Source organism: Pocillopora damicornis, chromosome 13, assembly GCF_964200805.1.
Source record: "Pocillopora damicornis chromosome 13, jaPocDami1.2, whole genome shotgun sequence".
NCBI classification, from domain to species: Eukaryota; Metazoa; Cnidaria; class Anthozoa; order Scleractinia; family Pocilloporidae; genus Pocillopora; species Pocillopora damicornis.
The window spans coordinates 5,850,936-5,868,398 of NC_142682.1; the positions used below are offsets into that span (position 1 = coordinate 5,850,936).

General features: G+C 38.9%; 3 protein-coding genes and 1 non-coding gene across 6 annotated transcripts; 2 read left to right on the forward strand and 2 right to left on the reverse strand.

The window, feature by feature from the left end:
* Positions 1–1,350: 1,350 nt before the first annotated feature.
* On the forward strand, positions 1,351–4,327 carry LOC113686032 (uncharacterized). Its single transcript, XM_089192908.1, has 2 exons — positions 1,351–1,837; positions 2,988–4,327. Exons 1-2 carry the CDS (start codon positions 1,777–1,779, stop codon positions 3,323–3,325), a joined length of 399 nt encoding a protein of 132 aa, XP_089049034.1. The 5' UTR covers positions 1,351–1,776; the 3' UTR covers positions 3,326–4,327.
* A 1,689-nt stretch (positions 4,328–6,016) lies between these two features.
* On the forward strand, positions 6,017–10,268 carry LOC149035185 (uncharacterized). The gene is made up of 3 exons (XM_089192911.1): positions 6,017–7,075; positions 8,153–8,185; positions 9,215–10,268. The coding sequence occupies exons 1-3, from the start codon at positions 7,030–7,032 to the stop codon at positions 9,589–9,591; spliced, it is 456 nt and encodes a 151-aa protein (XP_089049037.1). The 5' UTR covers positions 6,017–7,029; the 3' UTR covers positions 9,592–10,268.
* On the reverse strand, positions 8,976–17,250 carry LOC113686033 (tolloid-like protein 1). 3 transcript variants are annotated; one of them, XM_089192910.1, is made up of 6 exons: positions 16,997–17,017; positions 16,737–16,896; positions 13,714–13,752; positions 12,538–12,900; positions 11,228–11,626; positions 8,976–10,234 (listed from the first exon to the last, which is right to left on the reverse strand). In XM_089192910.1, exons 3-6 carry the CDS (start codon positions 13,745–13,747, stop codon positions 10,038–10,040), a joined length of 993 nt encoding a protein of 330 aa, XP_089049036.1. In that variant the 5' UTR covers positions 13,748–13,752; positions 16,737–16,896; positions 16,997–17,017; the 3' UTR covers positions 8,976–10,037. The 3 variants fall into 3 exon arrangements, with proteins under 3 accessions (XP_089049036.1, XP_089049035.1, XP_027059428.2); XM_089192909.1 differs by having other exon boundaries at positions 16,737–17,250; XM_027203627.2 differs by lacking the exons at positions 16,737–16,896; positions 16,997–17,017 and adding an exon at positions 15,495–16,681.
* Trnav-aac (transfer RNA valine (anticodon AAC)) lies at positions 17,244–17,316 on the reverse strand. The gene has a single exon. It is a non-coding gene; the product is annotated as a tRNA-Val (tRNA).
* Between the last annotated feature and the right edge of the window lie 147 nt (positions 17,317–17,463).

Consider the following 17,463-nt stretch of genomic DNA (forward strand, 5'->3'; position numbering starts at 1 on the left):
ACTTTGTGCGTTTAATTAGATAAATCTAAAAAAAAAAACGCTAACAAAACAGTTAATATTTGGGATCGATATAAAGGGGGCTGTCATTACTTTTCGCCTGAGGGAGGGGTCAATCAAGGATTCTTTTGGGGGGCCTCCATAGTTTTCAGGGGAAACAGGGGGAAAAAGTCGTCGCTAACTAGTATAAAAAAAGGACAATAGAAAATTGACTGCCAATGAGGGGATCATTAGAATGTATGACGTCAGCTGCAAACCGAGAATATAAAGGGAGCACAACCAAAATCCTTAACCAGCCCCTCCCCTCACTTTCTTGTCACAGGGCGATAAGTAGGGACCTTAAGCAGTCAGGACGCCAACGCTAATGAAGACGTCGATGAAACAATGAGTTTATATTTAAAGCTAGGATTTTAATTTGTGAATGGCTGGGTGTGTTAAAGGTCTCTTACGGCGCTCAGCTTTACTTAATTAAGCAGCGTTGAGTTGCAACTGGTACTGGAGACTCAAATAGTTTGCCGTCGTGGTTTTCGAGCTCAGACCACGCAAATCCTGGTGATTTCACTAGTGTTGATTTACAGAGGACGGCTAAAAATGTGCAAACTTTTAAAACGCACGTGCTTAGCTATTGTGCCGCCCTTTGGACCTATAGCTTTGCCACGTCCTCGTTGCCGTCTTTGCCGTGGTTTGCTTAAAATTTTTCAACACCTAGTGGTTATATATCAAAATGTTTATTGTCTGAGTCTGGTTGGGCAAGACGGGAAAATATTTGGTTCTCGGCCATGACGTAAGGACCTCGCTGTGCTCGGTTTATACATCATGACCAAGAGCCAAATATTTCCCGTTCGGCCCTCCCACTGATTCATTAGTTACATATTATTAAACTAAAAATTGAGATTATTTCACTGTGTAGAATATATATCGCAGTATATTCGGATGGTAATAATAATAATGGGTGTCCTAGGCGAATTTTCCAGTTAAAAGTTAAAAATACAGAAACATTTACGAATTTTTGTGGTTCCCTTTACAATCAAACCCTTTAATTTGCCCGTTTTAAGCCCGTCGGAAAAACGGTTCAAACTATGCCCTTCAGGAGTGGAGTGGCAAACGCATACATTGCTCATCATGCAGGTAGTACCCCCTCTCCCTGGGGCTGTCTATCACCTTTAAAATTAAATTCTGTCCATATAATCTCTTATTTCATCTTGATCGCGTTTACATGACAGGAGGGGTAACCCCCCTGGGCGGGTTGGCCGGTCTGCTGAGTAGGGTAACCCTGTCAGCCGGGGTGACAATTTACCATGTAAACGTCTCAAGGTGGGGTAACCCGCCTAGCCGGGGTCACGTTCGTATCACAAAAAGACCAAATAAGCCAGACAAAAGCAAAACACGAGTGTGTTAAAACTTTTTACATTCCCTAGCCGTACCATGCAGAGCTAAAACGTTATCACACTCTAGGTCAGAGCTTCGAACTCTCTTATCTTTGCTCTTTACCTCTGAATCAAGGATAGAATGTAAGGAATGTGAGTGATATAAACTCTTCTAGTTATTCGACGACTGTAACTTTTGGGCTACATCCCGACAGAGGAATTTATGTAAATGAATCAATTGATCGTTTGTTTTACGAAAAAGGCTTGAATTTGTGCGTTTATCATATGTACCATCGGTGGTTAAGGATTATAGTCCAAAAGTACAGTTCGTGTGTTCACTGACCTCTTGCTCTGTCGATGCTGCCTTATCAGTTGTGATGCAGTAAAATCAACAAGAAGGTAAACTACCGCTATGAAATTTCTCTCGATATTTTGGCTGATGGTGACTGCTAGTTCTCTTGCTTCTTCTGTTGGTAAGTATCTTGGTAGTAATTCCTAATGTCATGTACTGTACTTCGATCGAAAAGTTTTCACGCGAATTTTCATAACAGGGTATCGGCAGTTATGGGCCGTCTGACTGTCTAAAGGTGATGTATGGACAGTTCGGCTTTCACATAATTTCTAATTCTTTTTCTTTTCGTAATCTAAGTATTGTCTTTGTCACTTTATCACTTTGCTTCGAAGGAATAATAACAGGTTATGAATCCTGTTTCGAAGATTATTTCAAATTTTGTTGAGTAGCTAGCGAGCGTGATGTAATGCATACGATGTCGCCATTTCGTGAGTTCATGAAAAGCATTAAAGTAAATATGAATGTCAAAAGTTTAAATTTGTCACTAATTTCATGGGAAAGTCCTTTTAGGACAGTGAAAAACCTTTTCAGTGAGGCTAGCCTTCTATAGTACGATGACGGTTTATTAAAGTTTGTCTAAAATTGCACTGAACCTCTAACCGCAATAATTATTTTGAAGGATCGCTTCTTACTCAACACTGGCGAATTTTGTTCATTGAATTTGCTTGCATTTGATCGAAATTCAACTTCGTATGGTATCTCCTTCGGTCACTGAGTATAACGCAGTAAAATGGTCCTTTGCTGGATGTCTGTCGTTGGAAATAACCCATTTCAGTTTTTTTTCAACAAGGGAAAAAGGAGTCCCGAGTGTTATTTGCTAAGTAAGTTAATGTTGACATATCTTGTCACCGCTAATTAAAATCTACAGTCCATCGCGTAAAAATAACTTTGGCCATCAGGCATGGTTTGGGGTAATAATAATATTTATAATAATATGTAAAAGCACGCGAAGTTGAATTTACATTTTAATAACAACGATATGAAAAATAAACATGTGTCTCGTCTTGTCACGAATGTGGAACAATTTAAGTCCTCATGAGGAATCGAACCTCATACGTTCGGTGGCCTTTCAAGAGGGGAATGGGATATAACAAATGCAGATTTGACATTTTACGATGAGTATATACTATTTAATAAATAGAATTAAAATGAAAAAAAATTGTAAAAACGTAGATAAAAAAAAATGTCATTCGATTTCCCACCCCTCAACTCCGCTCCGAGTCTTGTAAAAATACATGAAACAGATTGTTCAGATTCCTTTTTTTCGGTAGGGGAAGACATAAGATGCTACTACTGCGAAAGTCGAGTCTCTTTTAAGGAGTGCGATGAGAGCATGAAACACGTTCAGTGTGATGGAAAGTTTGGGTTTGATAGATGCATTAAGACATACATCAAGGCTTCCAAATATACACAAGAAACTTACCTGCGGGGTTGTCTTAGTGCAAGTGCATGCGAGGCTCATTCATGTAAGGCTCGTGGCGATGATACCTGTGAAGTGTCTTGCTGTGCGGAAGATTATTGTAACAAATCTACCACTCGGATGGTCAGCGGTACTATGGTATTCATACTTTCAGCCCTTGCTGTTCTAGTAGGGCAAATGTTTTACTGAAGAAAACATGTGACTTTTATACAATTGTGTCCTTTGTTGAGGGTTTATATTTTTTTCTTAGGATAACTCTACGTATATGTTGCACAGCTGTGCGAATCTGTGCGGTTACATGAACACAGCGGTCAAACGTCGGGCATGCGCAAGGGGATCAATTGTAACCGGTTGCACGCCAATTTCCCGCGCAAAATTTCAAAGGAAAACATAAGAAATAAGCGCTGTCTCGCAAAATAAGCGAAGGAATATATTGAAACGTTCACAGAAATAAGTAAAAGGAAATTAAAGTGGGAAAAAAAGGAAAGCTCAAGTACAAACATCCTGATTTACCATTTTGTTTTGAGCTTTACCAAAAAACAGTAACACGCTTTTAAAACACTTTGACTCACTCTTTTATATTTATATTTTTGTAATTCGTGTGAGACAACTTGGTTCTAACAGCCTGAAAGTAAGGCACCTAGTCATTACAGCTTTCGCACATGCGCAAACGTTTGACAACTGTATTGGTGGTCATGTGCCGCTCAGAGCGCTTTTATTTAGTCCTTGTAGTCCCAGGAGGGATAGAACCGGCTCTTTTGCTAGTTTTTGATCCTCAAGTATTTTTAGTCAGTGCATCACAGATCTCTGTCGTTAGAAAAAACATGTTTCCGCAATGGAGGACTCTGTTAGATTCTGCTCAATCAGTGACGTTGTTCGCTCGAATTCTTCAAAGCGACTGGCATTGCATGCTACCTTCAGAAAGCACCACACGAGAACAACAAAAAGAAATAAACTTGTGCAGCCGATTCCAACGGCCATACTTTTCCAATGATCTGCAAAATTAAAATAGAGTTCTCAGCGGAAAAATAATCTATCCTAGTCATTAAATTGCACCCTACCCCCGTCTTCCCTCGCACAACTCTTTTTTGTTTTTTTACTTGCCTTACTATTAGCCTTATATGAATGTGGAACAAAAGAACTTCTTGTATTTATCTGTTTTTCAAGAGTAAATTTACTTAATTAACCAAACTCATCAGCAGCATTGTGGACACACAAGCACATACACGCGTGCTTAACCCCGGAAATCTAAGAAAGATGCGTTAAGATATTAATATTGCGAAAAGCGAAAAAAATCAGATTGAATGGTTCGAAAGCTCCTCACATAGACTTTGTGGTGTCCGACTTTTCCCGTCTGAAGGGAAGGCACCGTTATTAACCTCGTCTTGTTCACTCGTCCAAACTGACACCAGTTTCTCATTTTAAAGGTATTAAGGTAAACAAAATATCTCAAAAACATTTTGTCATGATTTCATTTATGATAATGTTTCCAAGAGAGGGTTGGAGATATAGTTTCCGCGCCCCTCCCCCTCCCCAAAATTTTATAGAGGCACTCCACAGAAAATTTCCACAATACCCCAAAGGGAATTGTCATTATTTATTACCTAGGGAGGGGGTGAAGGGCTGGAGCTTTCTGGTTACGTCAGGAGAAAATTGACCCGATCCCCCCTCATGGCCCTGTGATAATCTTATGACCCCCTCTACCCCCAAACCTTTGTTGGTAGTTAATTGGCATTCAATTTTCTATATCCCCCAGTTATACTCTGTTTACAGCAACTGATCCTCCCTTTGTTCCCTTAAAAAACATGTGATCCTCAGCTCAAAATCCTTCATCCTTCATTTTTCTGTGTGTCTGTTCAGTTAGAGATCACAAATACACCAAGAAGTCCGGAGAATCGAACAGCGCACATCAACTGTTCGCGAACGTGTCACCGATATTTTTACCGAAAAAGAAAAGACGTTTTCAAGTTGCGAGGGCCCGCGTAATGGGGATTTTGCTACAGTTTTGCTTAGTATTGCACGGGGCTGAACGCGGCTGTTGAAGGGCTTGAAACCGTTGACAAAATTATAACTAGTAAATAATGTTCTTCGTCTCGTCTTGAGCATGGGGCAAAGTAAAAAATTCTTAGTCTTCATCGGATTCTGCGCTCTGATGCTATATAACTGAGCCACAGAGGCTCTGTGGTAAGCTAAGTTTTGTGCGCAGCTGCGGTCTGCGATTTTGAAAGCGTCATAAACGTAACTTTCATTAAGAAAGGAACGCGAAATCCGGAGATCGTAAGTTCGATTCCTCACGGGGACTCACTGACAATTTTCTTTTCACAGTCCCACTCTTGTGACAAGACAAAAAAATCATTAAATTAAACCTTTAACCGTAAAAGCCACTACCTCATCAAGACCCTCTTGTAAGGGGTAATATTTTTACTTTTAAGATATTCCTGAACATATACCTACACGGGTCAATAGTGCGCGCTTATTGGCTGATTTGGAAGTGATTAGCATATACCGAACAGCCGATGAGACAAATTAAATCGCGCTTTAACAATTTAACTTCCGACTATTTAACAAATAGAGAAGCCTTGACTGTGCTCTGTTCTGTTGTAAAGCACACAGGAAGCGGCTAGAGCACGAAGGAGGTGTAGGGGGAAACACGAGACGTAGTCGAGTGTTTCTTCCCACTTCTTGAGTGCTCTAGCCGCTTCCTAAGTGCTTTATAACATAACAGAGCACAGTCAAGGCTTCTCTATTTGTTTTATAGTAAAGAATCCGTTAAATTCCCCAAGAATTACTTTTAATTTTCAAAACAAATTTTATTTCCAAAGCGAACAACAGTGTCGTCAACATGCTCTATACTCTCATAAAACACGCCACAATAAGCCAGTCAGAATCCCTGATAGAGTGGTTCAAATAATCTGATTGGCTGTACAAGACTAAAGCTGTCAAAAATGTCAAACCATCAAAATTCAAAAACCATCAAAGATCATATTCTGCAATAGTTTACAAACTAAAATAGTTGAGTATGTCGAATTTAACACTCTTGCAGTTTCTAATACAGAATCTGAAAGTGAAATGTTCAGTGAAATTCGGCCCAATCGTGGCTCACAAAAATACGCAAGTTATTTCACGTGACAAGTAGAAACAAACTGTTCAAGGCGAGAGTATTATGAATGAACAACAGTGAAATTCACAAGGACATGAAGATCACTAGTAGCTCAGTCGTCGCCAAAAAAGGCATAAAGGGGAACTATAGAAAATTGACTGCCAATGAGAGGGGATGGGGTGGGGGGTTAAACATATGAGACTCTTAGAGAGCCATATGGCAACCAATGAACATGTGAATCAGAACGATACCAATGGCTGATAAACTCACGAACTTTTTTTTTCGTTTTTTTTTTTGTTTGTTTGTTTGTTTTACTTTGTTTTTATTCCTGTCTTAAATCATGTATCTTATTGTCTATTTTCTCTTACGTACACGAGTGAGAGTATATTTATAATGTATTGCTTTAGTAATGCCCTCTTAGGGCCAAGGAAAAACTGAAGCGTATGAATGAAGAGGAGAGGGAGGCCAGGAGAGCTGAATTGACTCCCAAATGTAAAACAGGTGGTCGAGCAAGATACGGAAATTTGTACGTATTCTTGATGTAAAACTTGTTCGGCTCTATTTCCGATTTGCTGGTCAGTCATTTCATCAACACGTGGTATAAAGCGATCAATGAACCAAAACATGCTTACTGATCAATAATCAATAATACCATTTGGCCTCTCTGCACAGAATACCTCATTATCAAACTTATCGTGGCCGGAAGCATTTTTCAGGCGCCAAAAGCCATTATCGATTGTTTTTGGCAAGAGGGGCGACATTCTGGGATTTACTTCGAATCTTTGGAAGAGACATGAAGACAATGAATCTTTGGTACCAGCTTTTAGTCGTTCTATCAGGTAAGTATCTGCTTTAAAGAATTACTAAAAGGTAAACAGATCGAGAAAGGGGCGAAAAATTGGTAATTTTTGAATGAACGTTCGCCTTCCATTCAAGCAAAGTCCCATCACGTTTTTACCATCCTTGGATAGAAAAAGCATAAAAATTTTGCAAGAGAGGAGAATTCCAACCGATTGAATTTTGCAAGAAAGAAAGATTCTTACGACGAGTAACTGAAATTTAATTTCCGATGCTGAAAAATTTACGTATGCGAAAAATTTCTTTTATTGGCAGTCATCACAACAATATTTTATTAATTAAGGAAATAGCGATAAACCAAAGGCAACAATTCTGTATAAATAATTAAAAATTGAACTCTCACAGTTTCGATTGAAATTTTTTTTAGCTTTGCTTTTGTTATAATTGTTAAAATTAACGGCGATTCTGCGCTGAAAAGACTGAATATATGCAACACTTTTTCAATGACAAAAGCAAGAGAGAAGACAGCAAATTGTGACGCAGGAACTGTAATAGCTTGGGAGACCAAATAATGAGTTTTCTCGTCTCGTCTTAAATTAAAAAATGCCAAGAAGCTTTAATCCAGTCTGAAAGAAACCAATTTGATTCTTTTTCGTCGTTGTTTCCTCCTCCTAAACTCTATAGTGATAAATACATTTGTCTATAAAGGTTTGAGCGAGAAAAAACATCTTCCATTCGCATAAAGTAGAAAATAGTTTGGCAGATGGTTCTTTCGGTAAACCCTTGAGGTTTTTTCGTATTCAAAGGAATATCAGTTGTAACCCGAGCTATTGTTTTGACTGGCAACCTCAATAAATTGATTTTAAAAGCAGAGGCCTAGTTTATATTTAAAACTGAAATTTTTTTAATCGCGAAATAAAAACTTAGGTTGCCGTTGTAGGAGGAATTCCGCGAGCTTTTTATTATTTTCCTTATCCATTTTTTCTTTAGAAAAAGTGATGTGGGTGGCCTTTCTAATTTAGTGAAACAAATGTCCAATAAGAAAAAACACAAAACCACCACGAAGAAACATGTCACAGAAATAATTGGACGGTTTTATTTATCTTTCTTCTGCATAGCTCTGTCGTGTGTGAGGCTAGTTCTTGCTAATGGTAAGTATTGGAAGGTTTTGTTTTGAAGCATACGCACAGAGATCTCGTTCAGTTCAGTACAGCAAAATTCTCCTAGTGATACAAATTGAACGATTGAACCCAATCTTAAAAGATGTGTACTAATTTAGATCTTCATTTGCATTTGGTAGCACAAATTGCTATATTTAAGGGCTTTGGTGGCCTTATTATAAAATTGACAAAATTTGAATAAAGCCGGCACCTGTTTCCAAGGGACGGCTCTTTTCACTCTTTAAACATGTTTAGTATAATAACTTTACTCTACAATTTATGGACTACTAGTTGGAAGGACGGGCGGACTGTTGCAACAGACTAATAGCAATCCACTCGGAAGGCTTTCTTTCCAGGTGTCAGTTTTTTAAAAAAAGTAATTTCATGCTCTCTTTAATTTCATTGAGGCGGAAGAGGACTCGGCCAATTTTTTTTCATTTCGTGAATTCATGTAAAGCATTAAAGCAAACATGAATATCTAAAGTTTAAATGTGTCACTAATTTCATGGGAAAGTCCTCTCAGGATGGTGAAAAACCTTTTCAGTGAGGTTAGCCTTCCATAGTAGGATGACGGTTTATTAAAGTCTGTCTAAAATTGCACTGAACCTCTAACCGCATTAATTGTTTTGAAGGATGGCTTCTTACTCGACACTGACGAAATTTGTTCATCAAATTTGTTTTCATTTTAATAGAAACTCAGCTTCGTATGATATCCCCTTCGGCCACTGTGTATGACGCAGTGAAATAGTCCTTTGCTACATGTCTGTCCTTGGAAATAACCCATTTTGGTATTTTTTCAACAAGGGAAAAAAGAGTCCCGAGTGTTATTTGCCAAGTTAATGTAGACATATCTTGTCACCGCTAATTAACATCTACAGTCCATCGTATTAAAATAACTGTGGCCATCTGGCGTGGCTTGGGGTAATAATAATATTTATAGTAATAGGTAAAAGCACGCGAAGTTGAATTTACATTTACATGAAAAATAAATATGTTTCTCGTCTTGTCACAAATGTGGAGCAACTCAAGTCCTCATGAGGAATCGAACTTCAGACGATCGGTGGGAAGACATTAGATGCTACTACTGCGAAAGTCGAGTCTCTTTTAAGGAGTGCGACGAGAGCATGAAACTCGTGCAATGTGATGGAAAGTTTGGGTTTGACAGATGCATTAAGACATACATCAAGGCTTCCAAGTATACACAAGAAACTTACCAGCGGGGTTGTCTTAGTGCAAGTGCATGCGAGGCTCCTTCATGCAAGGCTCGTGGCAATGATACCTGTGAGGTATATTGCTGTGAGGAAGATTATTGTAACAAATCTACCACTCGGATGGTCAGCGGTACCATGCTATTTATATTTTCATTGCTTAATGTTCTGATAGGGCAAATGTCTTAAGAAAACATGTGACTTTTGTACAACTATGTCCTTTGTTGAGGGTTTATATTTGTTTCTTAGGATAACTCTACGTATATGTTGCACGGCTGTGCGAATCTGTGCGGTTACATGAACACAGCGGTCAAACGTCGGGCATGCGCAAGGGGATCAATTGTGACCGGCTGCACGCCAATTTCCCGCGCAAAATTTCAAAGGAAAACATGAGAAAAACACCTTGACTCACTTTTTTGTGTAGTTGTTTGTAACTCGTTTGAGACAACTTGGTTCTAACAGCCTGAAAGTAAGGCCCCTAGTCATTACAACTTTCGCACACGTGCAAACGTTTGACAACTGTGTTGGTGGTTATATGCCGCACAGAGCGCTTTTATTTAGCCCCTGTAATCCCGGGAGGGATAGAACCGGCTCTTTTGCTAGTTTTTGATCCTCCAGTGTTTTTAGTCAGTGCATCACAGATCTCTGTCGTTAGTAAAACATGTTTCCGCAATGGAGGACTCTGTTGGATTCTGCTCAATCAGTGATATTGTTCGCTCGAATTCTACAAAGCGACTGGCATTGCTTGCTACCTTCAGAAAACACCACACGAGAACAACAAAAAGAAAAAAACTTGTGCAGCCGATTCCAACGGCCATACTTTTCCAATGATCTGCAAAATTAAAATAGAATTCTCAGCAGAAAAATAATCTATCCTAGTCATTAAATTGCACCTTACCCCCGTCTTCCCTCGCACAGCTCTTCTTTGTTTTTTACTTGCCTTACTATTAGCCTTATATGAATGTGGAACAAAAGAACTTCGTGTATTTATCTATTTTTCAATAGTAAATTTACTTAATTAATCAAATCCATCAGCAACATTGCGGGCACACAAGCACATACACGCGTGCTTATCCCCGGAAATCTAACAATGGTGTGTTAAGATATCACTCAGTTTTGCGGAAAGTGAAAAATCAGATTGGATGGTCTGAGGGAATTATGAAAGACGGAATGAAAACTCTTCACATTGAATTTGCGGTGTCCGAATTTTCCCGTCGAGGCAGGGGCACCTTTATTAGCCTCGTCTTGCTCACAAGTTCCAAGAAGAGGATTGACGTCCAAACTGACACTAGTTTCATATTTTAAAGGTATAAAGTTAAAAAACATATTTCAAAAACGTTTTGTCATGATTTCATTTATGATACTGTTCCCAGGGGAGGGTTGGAAATAGAATTTCCGCACCCTTCCCCCCAAAAATCCTCAAAAATTTCCACAATACCCCAAAAGGACCTGTCATTATTTATCACCTAGGGAAGGGGGGAAGGGCTGGAGATGCGTCACGAGAAAATTGACCCGATCCCTCCTCATGGCCTTGTGATAATCTCATGACCCCCCCTGCCCTCAAACCTTAGTTAAGGCAGTTAATTGGCATTCAATTTTCTATGGCCCCCAGTTATACTCTGTTTACAACAACTGATCCTCCCCCCGTTCCCTTGAAAACCATGTGATCCTCAGCTCAAAATCCTCCAACTCTCCCCCCCTCCCTTCCCCAGGTGATAAATATAGACTGTCTCTAGGTAGGTGCGCTTGGTCTCAGGTCAAGCACCGCGTTATATATTTTTCTTATATTTTAATGCTGATGATTGCAAAGTGGATTAATCCTTACCAGAATTCAAAGGCTCAGTGAAGAATCCTATCTGTGGTTTATTGGTGCATTGTACTTCTTTGTACAAGAGCTGGAAACCATTCATTTGTAAGTCTCTCGTAGAGTTGTATTCAAAAGTTATCCATAGATTATTTCCTATGGAGTAGATTTCTGGCGGAGGCTTCTCATCTCCACAAAACCTTCCAATTGATGGACTAGAAGAGCTAGGGCCGTCTCTGATCTCCACAAATGGTCCCAAACAATTCAGGAAGGCAAATGATTTTAGTGAGATTTGAACTTTACATCTTTCACGAGCGGAAATTATCCATATGCATTTTTTCTCAGAGCCACAAACAGCTGGACTTTTTGAACTAGCTATGAGTTGGGATGATCCATTTGCCTGCAGAATGAAAGGTTCCTCTGCAGAAACCAAAATTAGAAGAGGAGATATGAGTTAAAGAGATCATATTCAAACGTGTAAACAACAAGTATAGTTTGCTTGTGTCTTACTCATAAGAATATGCTCCCGCAGATAACAAGTGGATTTTTCTGTGTTTCTTTACAGTTAGATATACCAAAAAGTTAGAAGAATCGAACAGTGCACATTAGCCGTTCGCGTACGTGTCACCGATGTTTTTTACCGAAAAAGAAAAGACGTTTTCAAGTTGCGAGGGCCCGAATGATGGTGATTTTGTTATAGTTTTGCTTATAACTAGAAAAGGATGTTTTTCGTCTCGTCTCGAGCGTGAGGCAAAGAAAAAATTCTGAGTCTTCATCGGATTCCGCGCTCTGATACTTTATAACTGAGCCACAGAAGCTTTGTGGTAAGCCAAGTTTTTTGCGCTGCTACGGTGTGCGATTTTGAAAGTGTCATATACGTAACTTTAATAAGGAAGGAGTGCGGAATCTGGAGATCGGAAGTTCGATTCCTCATGAGGACTCACTGACACTTTTTTTTTTTGCACTGTCTCACTCTTGTGACAAGACGGAAAAAAGCATTAAATTACTACACTCCGAAAATGACTGTCTTTGATCATCAAGTAAGCACTTCTAAAACTCAGTTGGTTCCACGAAGTGGGTTTTTACGAAGCCTTGTGGGCCAATTTTGGCCAAATCATCTCTAATTTAGGGCTCATCAAAGCGAGGTCGCATTCAAATTTGCCGCTTTATCGGTTACGAATAGTAAATGATGTCCACGCATTTTTCTGATGATTACATCTTCCAGATAATTGTTATACATTTAAACATGCTGCGCTAAAAATGCCTACATCTTAGGCTTACACAACATTGTTAGATTGTGGAGCCGTGTGAACCAGTGATCACAAACTCACTTTTTCGTAATTTCAAGTAAGAAAAGCTGGCAGAGAATCCTTGATATTCCATCGCCACATCTGATCTAAATTTCACCCACATGTGTCTTCCTTCTGAATAAAGATTTACTCTCTCTTCGTCACAAAACCTGCCAATAAGTTGACTATTAGCCGTGGCACCGTCCCTGACTTCAACGTAATCACAACGGCACAAAGAACAGTCCTCTAGCTCCATTGTGGATATTGCAAATTTGACTTTGCCGCCTCTTGGCGCAGTTATCACCCAAATGCAAACTGTGTCTGCTTGATACGAAGATTTTGGAAATCCTGGACTCTTCAATATTCCTTGATATGTGGTGAGGTTTCCATCATTTGGACATTTAGCTAAAAAGAGAAAATTGTATTAACTAGAGAGTAATGTAAAAGTTTACTACAAAACCTAGAAATGGTAACTTGCTAAAATGGGTTCTTTTCAACATAGTAAGCGGACTAAGAGGTCAGATAACAAGCGATGCACTGGGGAAGTAAGGTGAGGTATTTTATTGAGAAATTGATTGTGTTTTTTTATTCCTAAGAGCAGTCGTAAATATTCCATTTAAACTCTTATAAATTCGCCATGACTCATTTCGCAAGATGATAATCTCACAAGTGGAGCCTGGGCCGCCTGTGCTGAAATAGGCCACAATATAACATTCTTTTTTGAATGGAACATTGCCAATTTTCCGCAATTGTGTGGAAAGAAGTAATTGGGGAGAACTATAAAACAGATGACACACAAAATGCAAACATAAATCGAGTACCATCAACGTGGTTTTGAAATTGCTGAAGTAGAGGGAAACAAGAACAGAGAGGAAACAAGTTATTGAAATCTCGGCTGCGCTTATCATAGTCTACAACAGTTCAAAACAGTAATCGAGTACCATTAACCCCGTCTATAAATTGCTAACGAAAAAGGAGACTCCTCCGTTGCCCCCCTGACGTTGCTTTTTGGTAACCTTAAGCCTGACGCGTAAGAATTAGCCAGAAGAATTGATAATTATTCATTTATTTGCGATCTTCAGCTTTAAAGCTGGTTTAACTGGGGGCCTGTATAAACAATAACAATGCCAAACCACAAATCTGGAAGCTCTGTTCCCTACACTTTGCAACGACAGAAGCTGCAGTCAGACCGTTGCTAGAACGCTGCTACTCGCTCACCTGCCTTGTGTCTTTGTGACCTTATATCAGCCATCAAACCTGCATACAAAAAGAGAATTTCAAATATCTTTCAAACATCCTGATCATAACCCGTTGGCTTGCTTTTCCAAGGACACAAGGAGGAATTCACAGATCTATAGAACCCGAGAAGCCCACATACATTTCACAGCTACAAAAGAGGATCAGAGAAACCCACTTTTGAAAATTCCCTGAAATATTCGACTGCAACGAAGCCTCCTACATTGGGTACATCAATCGTCTGCGCGCACTCGATAAACCTGTCGTTCATGTACTCTCGTTACTGGGACTGTAAGACCCCAGGCCTGTAGGAGCTAATCATCTTTTTCCTTCCGTTTTCAGATTAATTGGAAGAACAAATGGTTAATTTCAAACCAGAGACAGATGAATACCTGGCCAACACCACTAGGTTTTTCAGTACCTATACAAAGATGAGCAAAATCTGTCCTCTTAGCAAAGCTAGCTTTTTTAGTGACTTTTTGGAAAAGTTTAAATTCTCATATTCATCATGTAATAACAATTTAAGTTAGACTTCATAACCTCTATCTGTTTAGTTTTCTGGAAACGATTTTTCTCAGTGGGGGAGTGAAAAAAATTGATTGTATGTATTATGATATTGGAATTAAATCAATGGTGCATTAGATAACGCGTAAATGCTTGAAATATTTTCCAAAGTTTCAACTTACATAATGAGCGTTCACAATATTTGGATATTCTTTCTAAGCAAACACTAAGTGGTTTAGACGGCACGATATTTTATTGGACTGGTAGTTGTGTATAATTAAGTAAGGTTAAAAACGCACGTGAAACGATGCACGACACAAACTTTTGCCTCGATGACAACAGCGAGATAATAATAGTTGATGATTAATGACTAAGATTAATTAATTTGGATGATAAACAGTAGATTCTTAGAATTAGGCATAGTCCACACAAATTTGAATACAAATAAAGTCTATGTGAAAGGAAATGTTTTGGAAAGCAAGTGGTTAAGCTCTCTTTAATCGAATCAGAGAGATGTTCGAGGAGAGAAACATCCTAAAGACAGGTAAAAAATATTAGGAAATGGTTCATCCACCGCTAATCGTGTGGCACGCTTGTGCTGAGTTATATTGTAGATTTGTCGTCGATCCAATCTAACAGCGTACAGGAAAAGTAAGGTTACAGAAGTCTACAGTTAGATTAGAACTTTCCCTAAAATGTCTACTCAATTTTTCTGAAGTTCTACTGGGCAAGCAAACGGCTACAGTTAGTTGTGATCTCACGGTATAGCAAAATATCAGAAAACTTCAAACAAGACGTTATTTAAGGGCTTGAACGATCAACAGGAAAAACGAAATCTAATTGTGCTCACTTTTCTGCCATTTCCTGAGTCAACGCTGTATAAAATTTTAAATAAAAAACTTGACTATTGTAAATTGAAATATTCTCATTTTGATGACAAATGACGGAAAGCAGACGTCTTAGAATTGCAATTTTTACCGTTTGACGTCAACCTCAACCTCTCCATTGCGGTTTTCATTTCTTTCGGAAAATTGAATTGATCATGATTAGTCTTGATTACTCTAAATTTCTCAAGTTTATTGTTTGATAACCGTTTCAGTAATTCCGCATCCGTATTCCTTGATGGTCGATTTTAACCTTCGAAGTACTATTCTTTCTGAGCTACTGACACTACCTCTTCTTCTTTCCGATGATCATTTTTTTGCGTCGTAAACACCACATCAAATATTACTTGATGACGTAGTTCAGTTTAAACTTACCGAGCCAGACGAGGAACAGAGAAGGAGTCCAGCCACAGAACCATTGCATAATGTCTGATTAGAAGATCTTCCACAAAAATGTACAACAGAAACACAGGTTTCGTGTTTAGTAATGAGAATGTTTAAGTTCCTGGATACACGCAATGTTACTTTTACGACCAAGTTACCGCAGTCCCATTATCCTGTCGGCGAACTATCCATTAAACCATTAAATTGAAGAGTATTTCCGGCTTTAACTGGTCTTAAGTAGAGCGTAATCTCAAAAACATTTGTTAATCTCCTCTCCGATGTTATTTACGTTTTTACATCGTTGTTTCATGTGGTTTCATTAAAGAAATTTCATGCGTGCGCACGGCCGCGCATACTAATTCTTCCTTCGAAGCGATTCAGGTTTGGATCAAAATATTGTTGTTTCTTTTCTTCCTTTGTCAGAACCGCTTCGTACAATATCACTTCTGATTTTGATCAAGCAAAAATTGTACCTCATGACAATTAGTTCACAAATTTCGTTCCGAATGCGGTTTGGGAACAGAATGAACAAAATGGGAAAAACTAATGTAGTAGTTAGTTAGTAGTTGTTAGTAATACGGCTCAAAATGATTTTCTTTATCTTAAACACCAATTCTTTTATGAATAAATGTAAACACACTTTCCTAATTACTTCCTTGCTATCAGCAAAAACGTCTAATTTTTTTTTTAAAACATGATGTGATTATATCAATGGAACATAACAGTACCCAGAAATACTGGGAACATAACGGCACCCAGCAAGACTAGGCTCCGAGAAACACTCTTAATTTTTAAGCTACATGCCCAATTAACCCAAAACGAGTTCGGTGACAGTGGTTAAGCGCGGTCTGTACGCTTATCGACAAATATATTCGTCGTCACAGGGGTCCAAATGTTGTATACTCACGAGGCACGGAGTCCGTTGTCGATAAGAGTGCAGACCACGCCAAATCACTGTGGGTTTTTTTTTTAACCACAATGGAGGCACAGAGTCCGTCGTCGATAAGAGTAAAGATCACGCTAAATCACTGAGGCTTTTTTTAGCCACAATGGAGGCACAGAGTCCGATGTTGATAAGAATACAGACCACGCTAAATCACTGTGGTTTTCTTAACCACGATGTCGACGTCAAATAAAACGATTCTTTCGGTGCGTGCGTGACCATTGCCTGTTACGTTGACTCGAGCAGCATTGTCTGAACTCTTATCGACAACAATCAGATAGCGACATTACCGGCAATCGTGGTAAAAAAGAATATCACGAGATCGTGGCATAGTCATATCTGCCGAGAAGAGGACCTTACTGTTGTGGATTATGACGGGATGATAACACATTGCAAACTTGTCACTATGGCAATGGATGTCTTCGATAGCATCGAGCCACCTAGGAAGTTCTGTGAGATGAAAATGGTGATAAGAAAAAAAAAACGGCAAAAAAAAAATAATGATACTTAATAGAGTTTTATGAAAGCCATACGTATATGGCGTACTTACTTTATCAATGTAAGGGCAAGGGACAGTTCCCTTTGCTATATTAAAGCCATTAAAGTATCGAGGGTCGAACGTGCACATGTAACCACGCCTTCTTACGTCGCATCCAGACTTTTCCTGCCCTGGCGTGGAATAAATAACCGGGTTTATCCTGAATTCCAAATTTTCACGTTTCTGTAAATTTTTGCGAATTCATTAATTCAAAAAAAGGAAGATTAAAGTAAATTATTAGAAAAGGAAACTGAAAAGATGTTTCTGGCAGGGCTCGAACCTGCGACCTTCCGCGTGTTAGGCGGACGTGATAACCACTACACTACAGAAACTTACACAATATTATAGTATTTATTTACATAATTAAAGATAAGTGTACAGATAAATTGCTGAATACCTTTATGAAATCGTTTCGACCAACATGCCAGACTTGTACTGTGATTTTTTCCAAACCTCGATTCCGGCTTTGCCCATAAAAG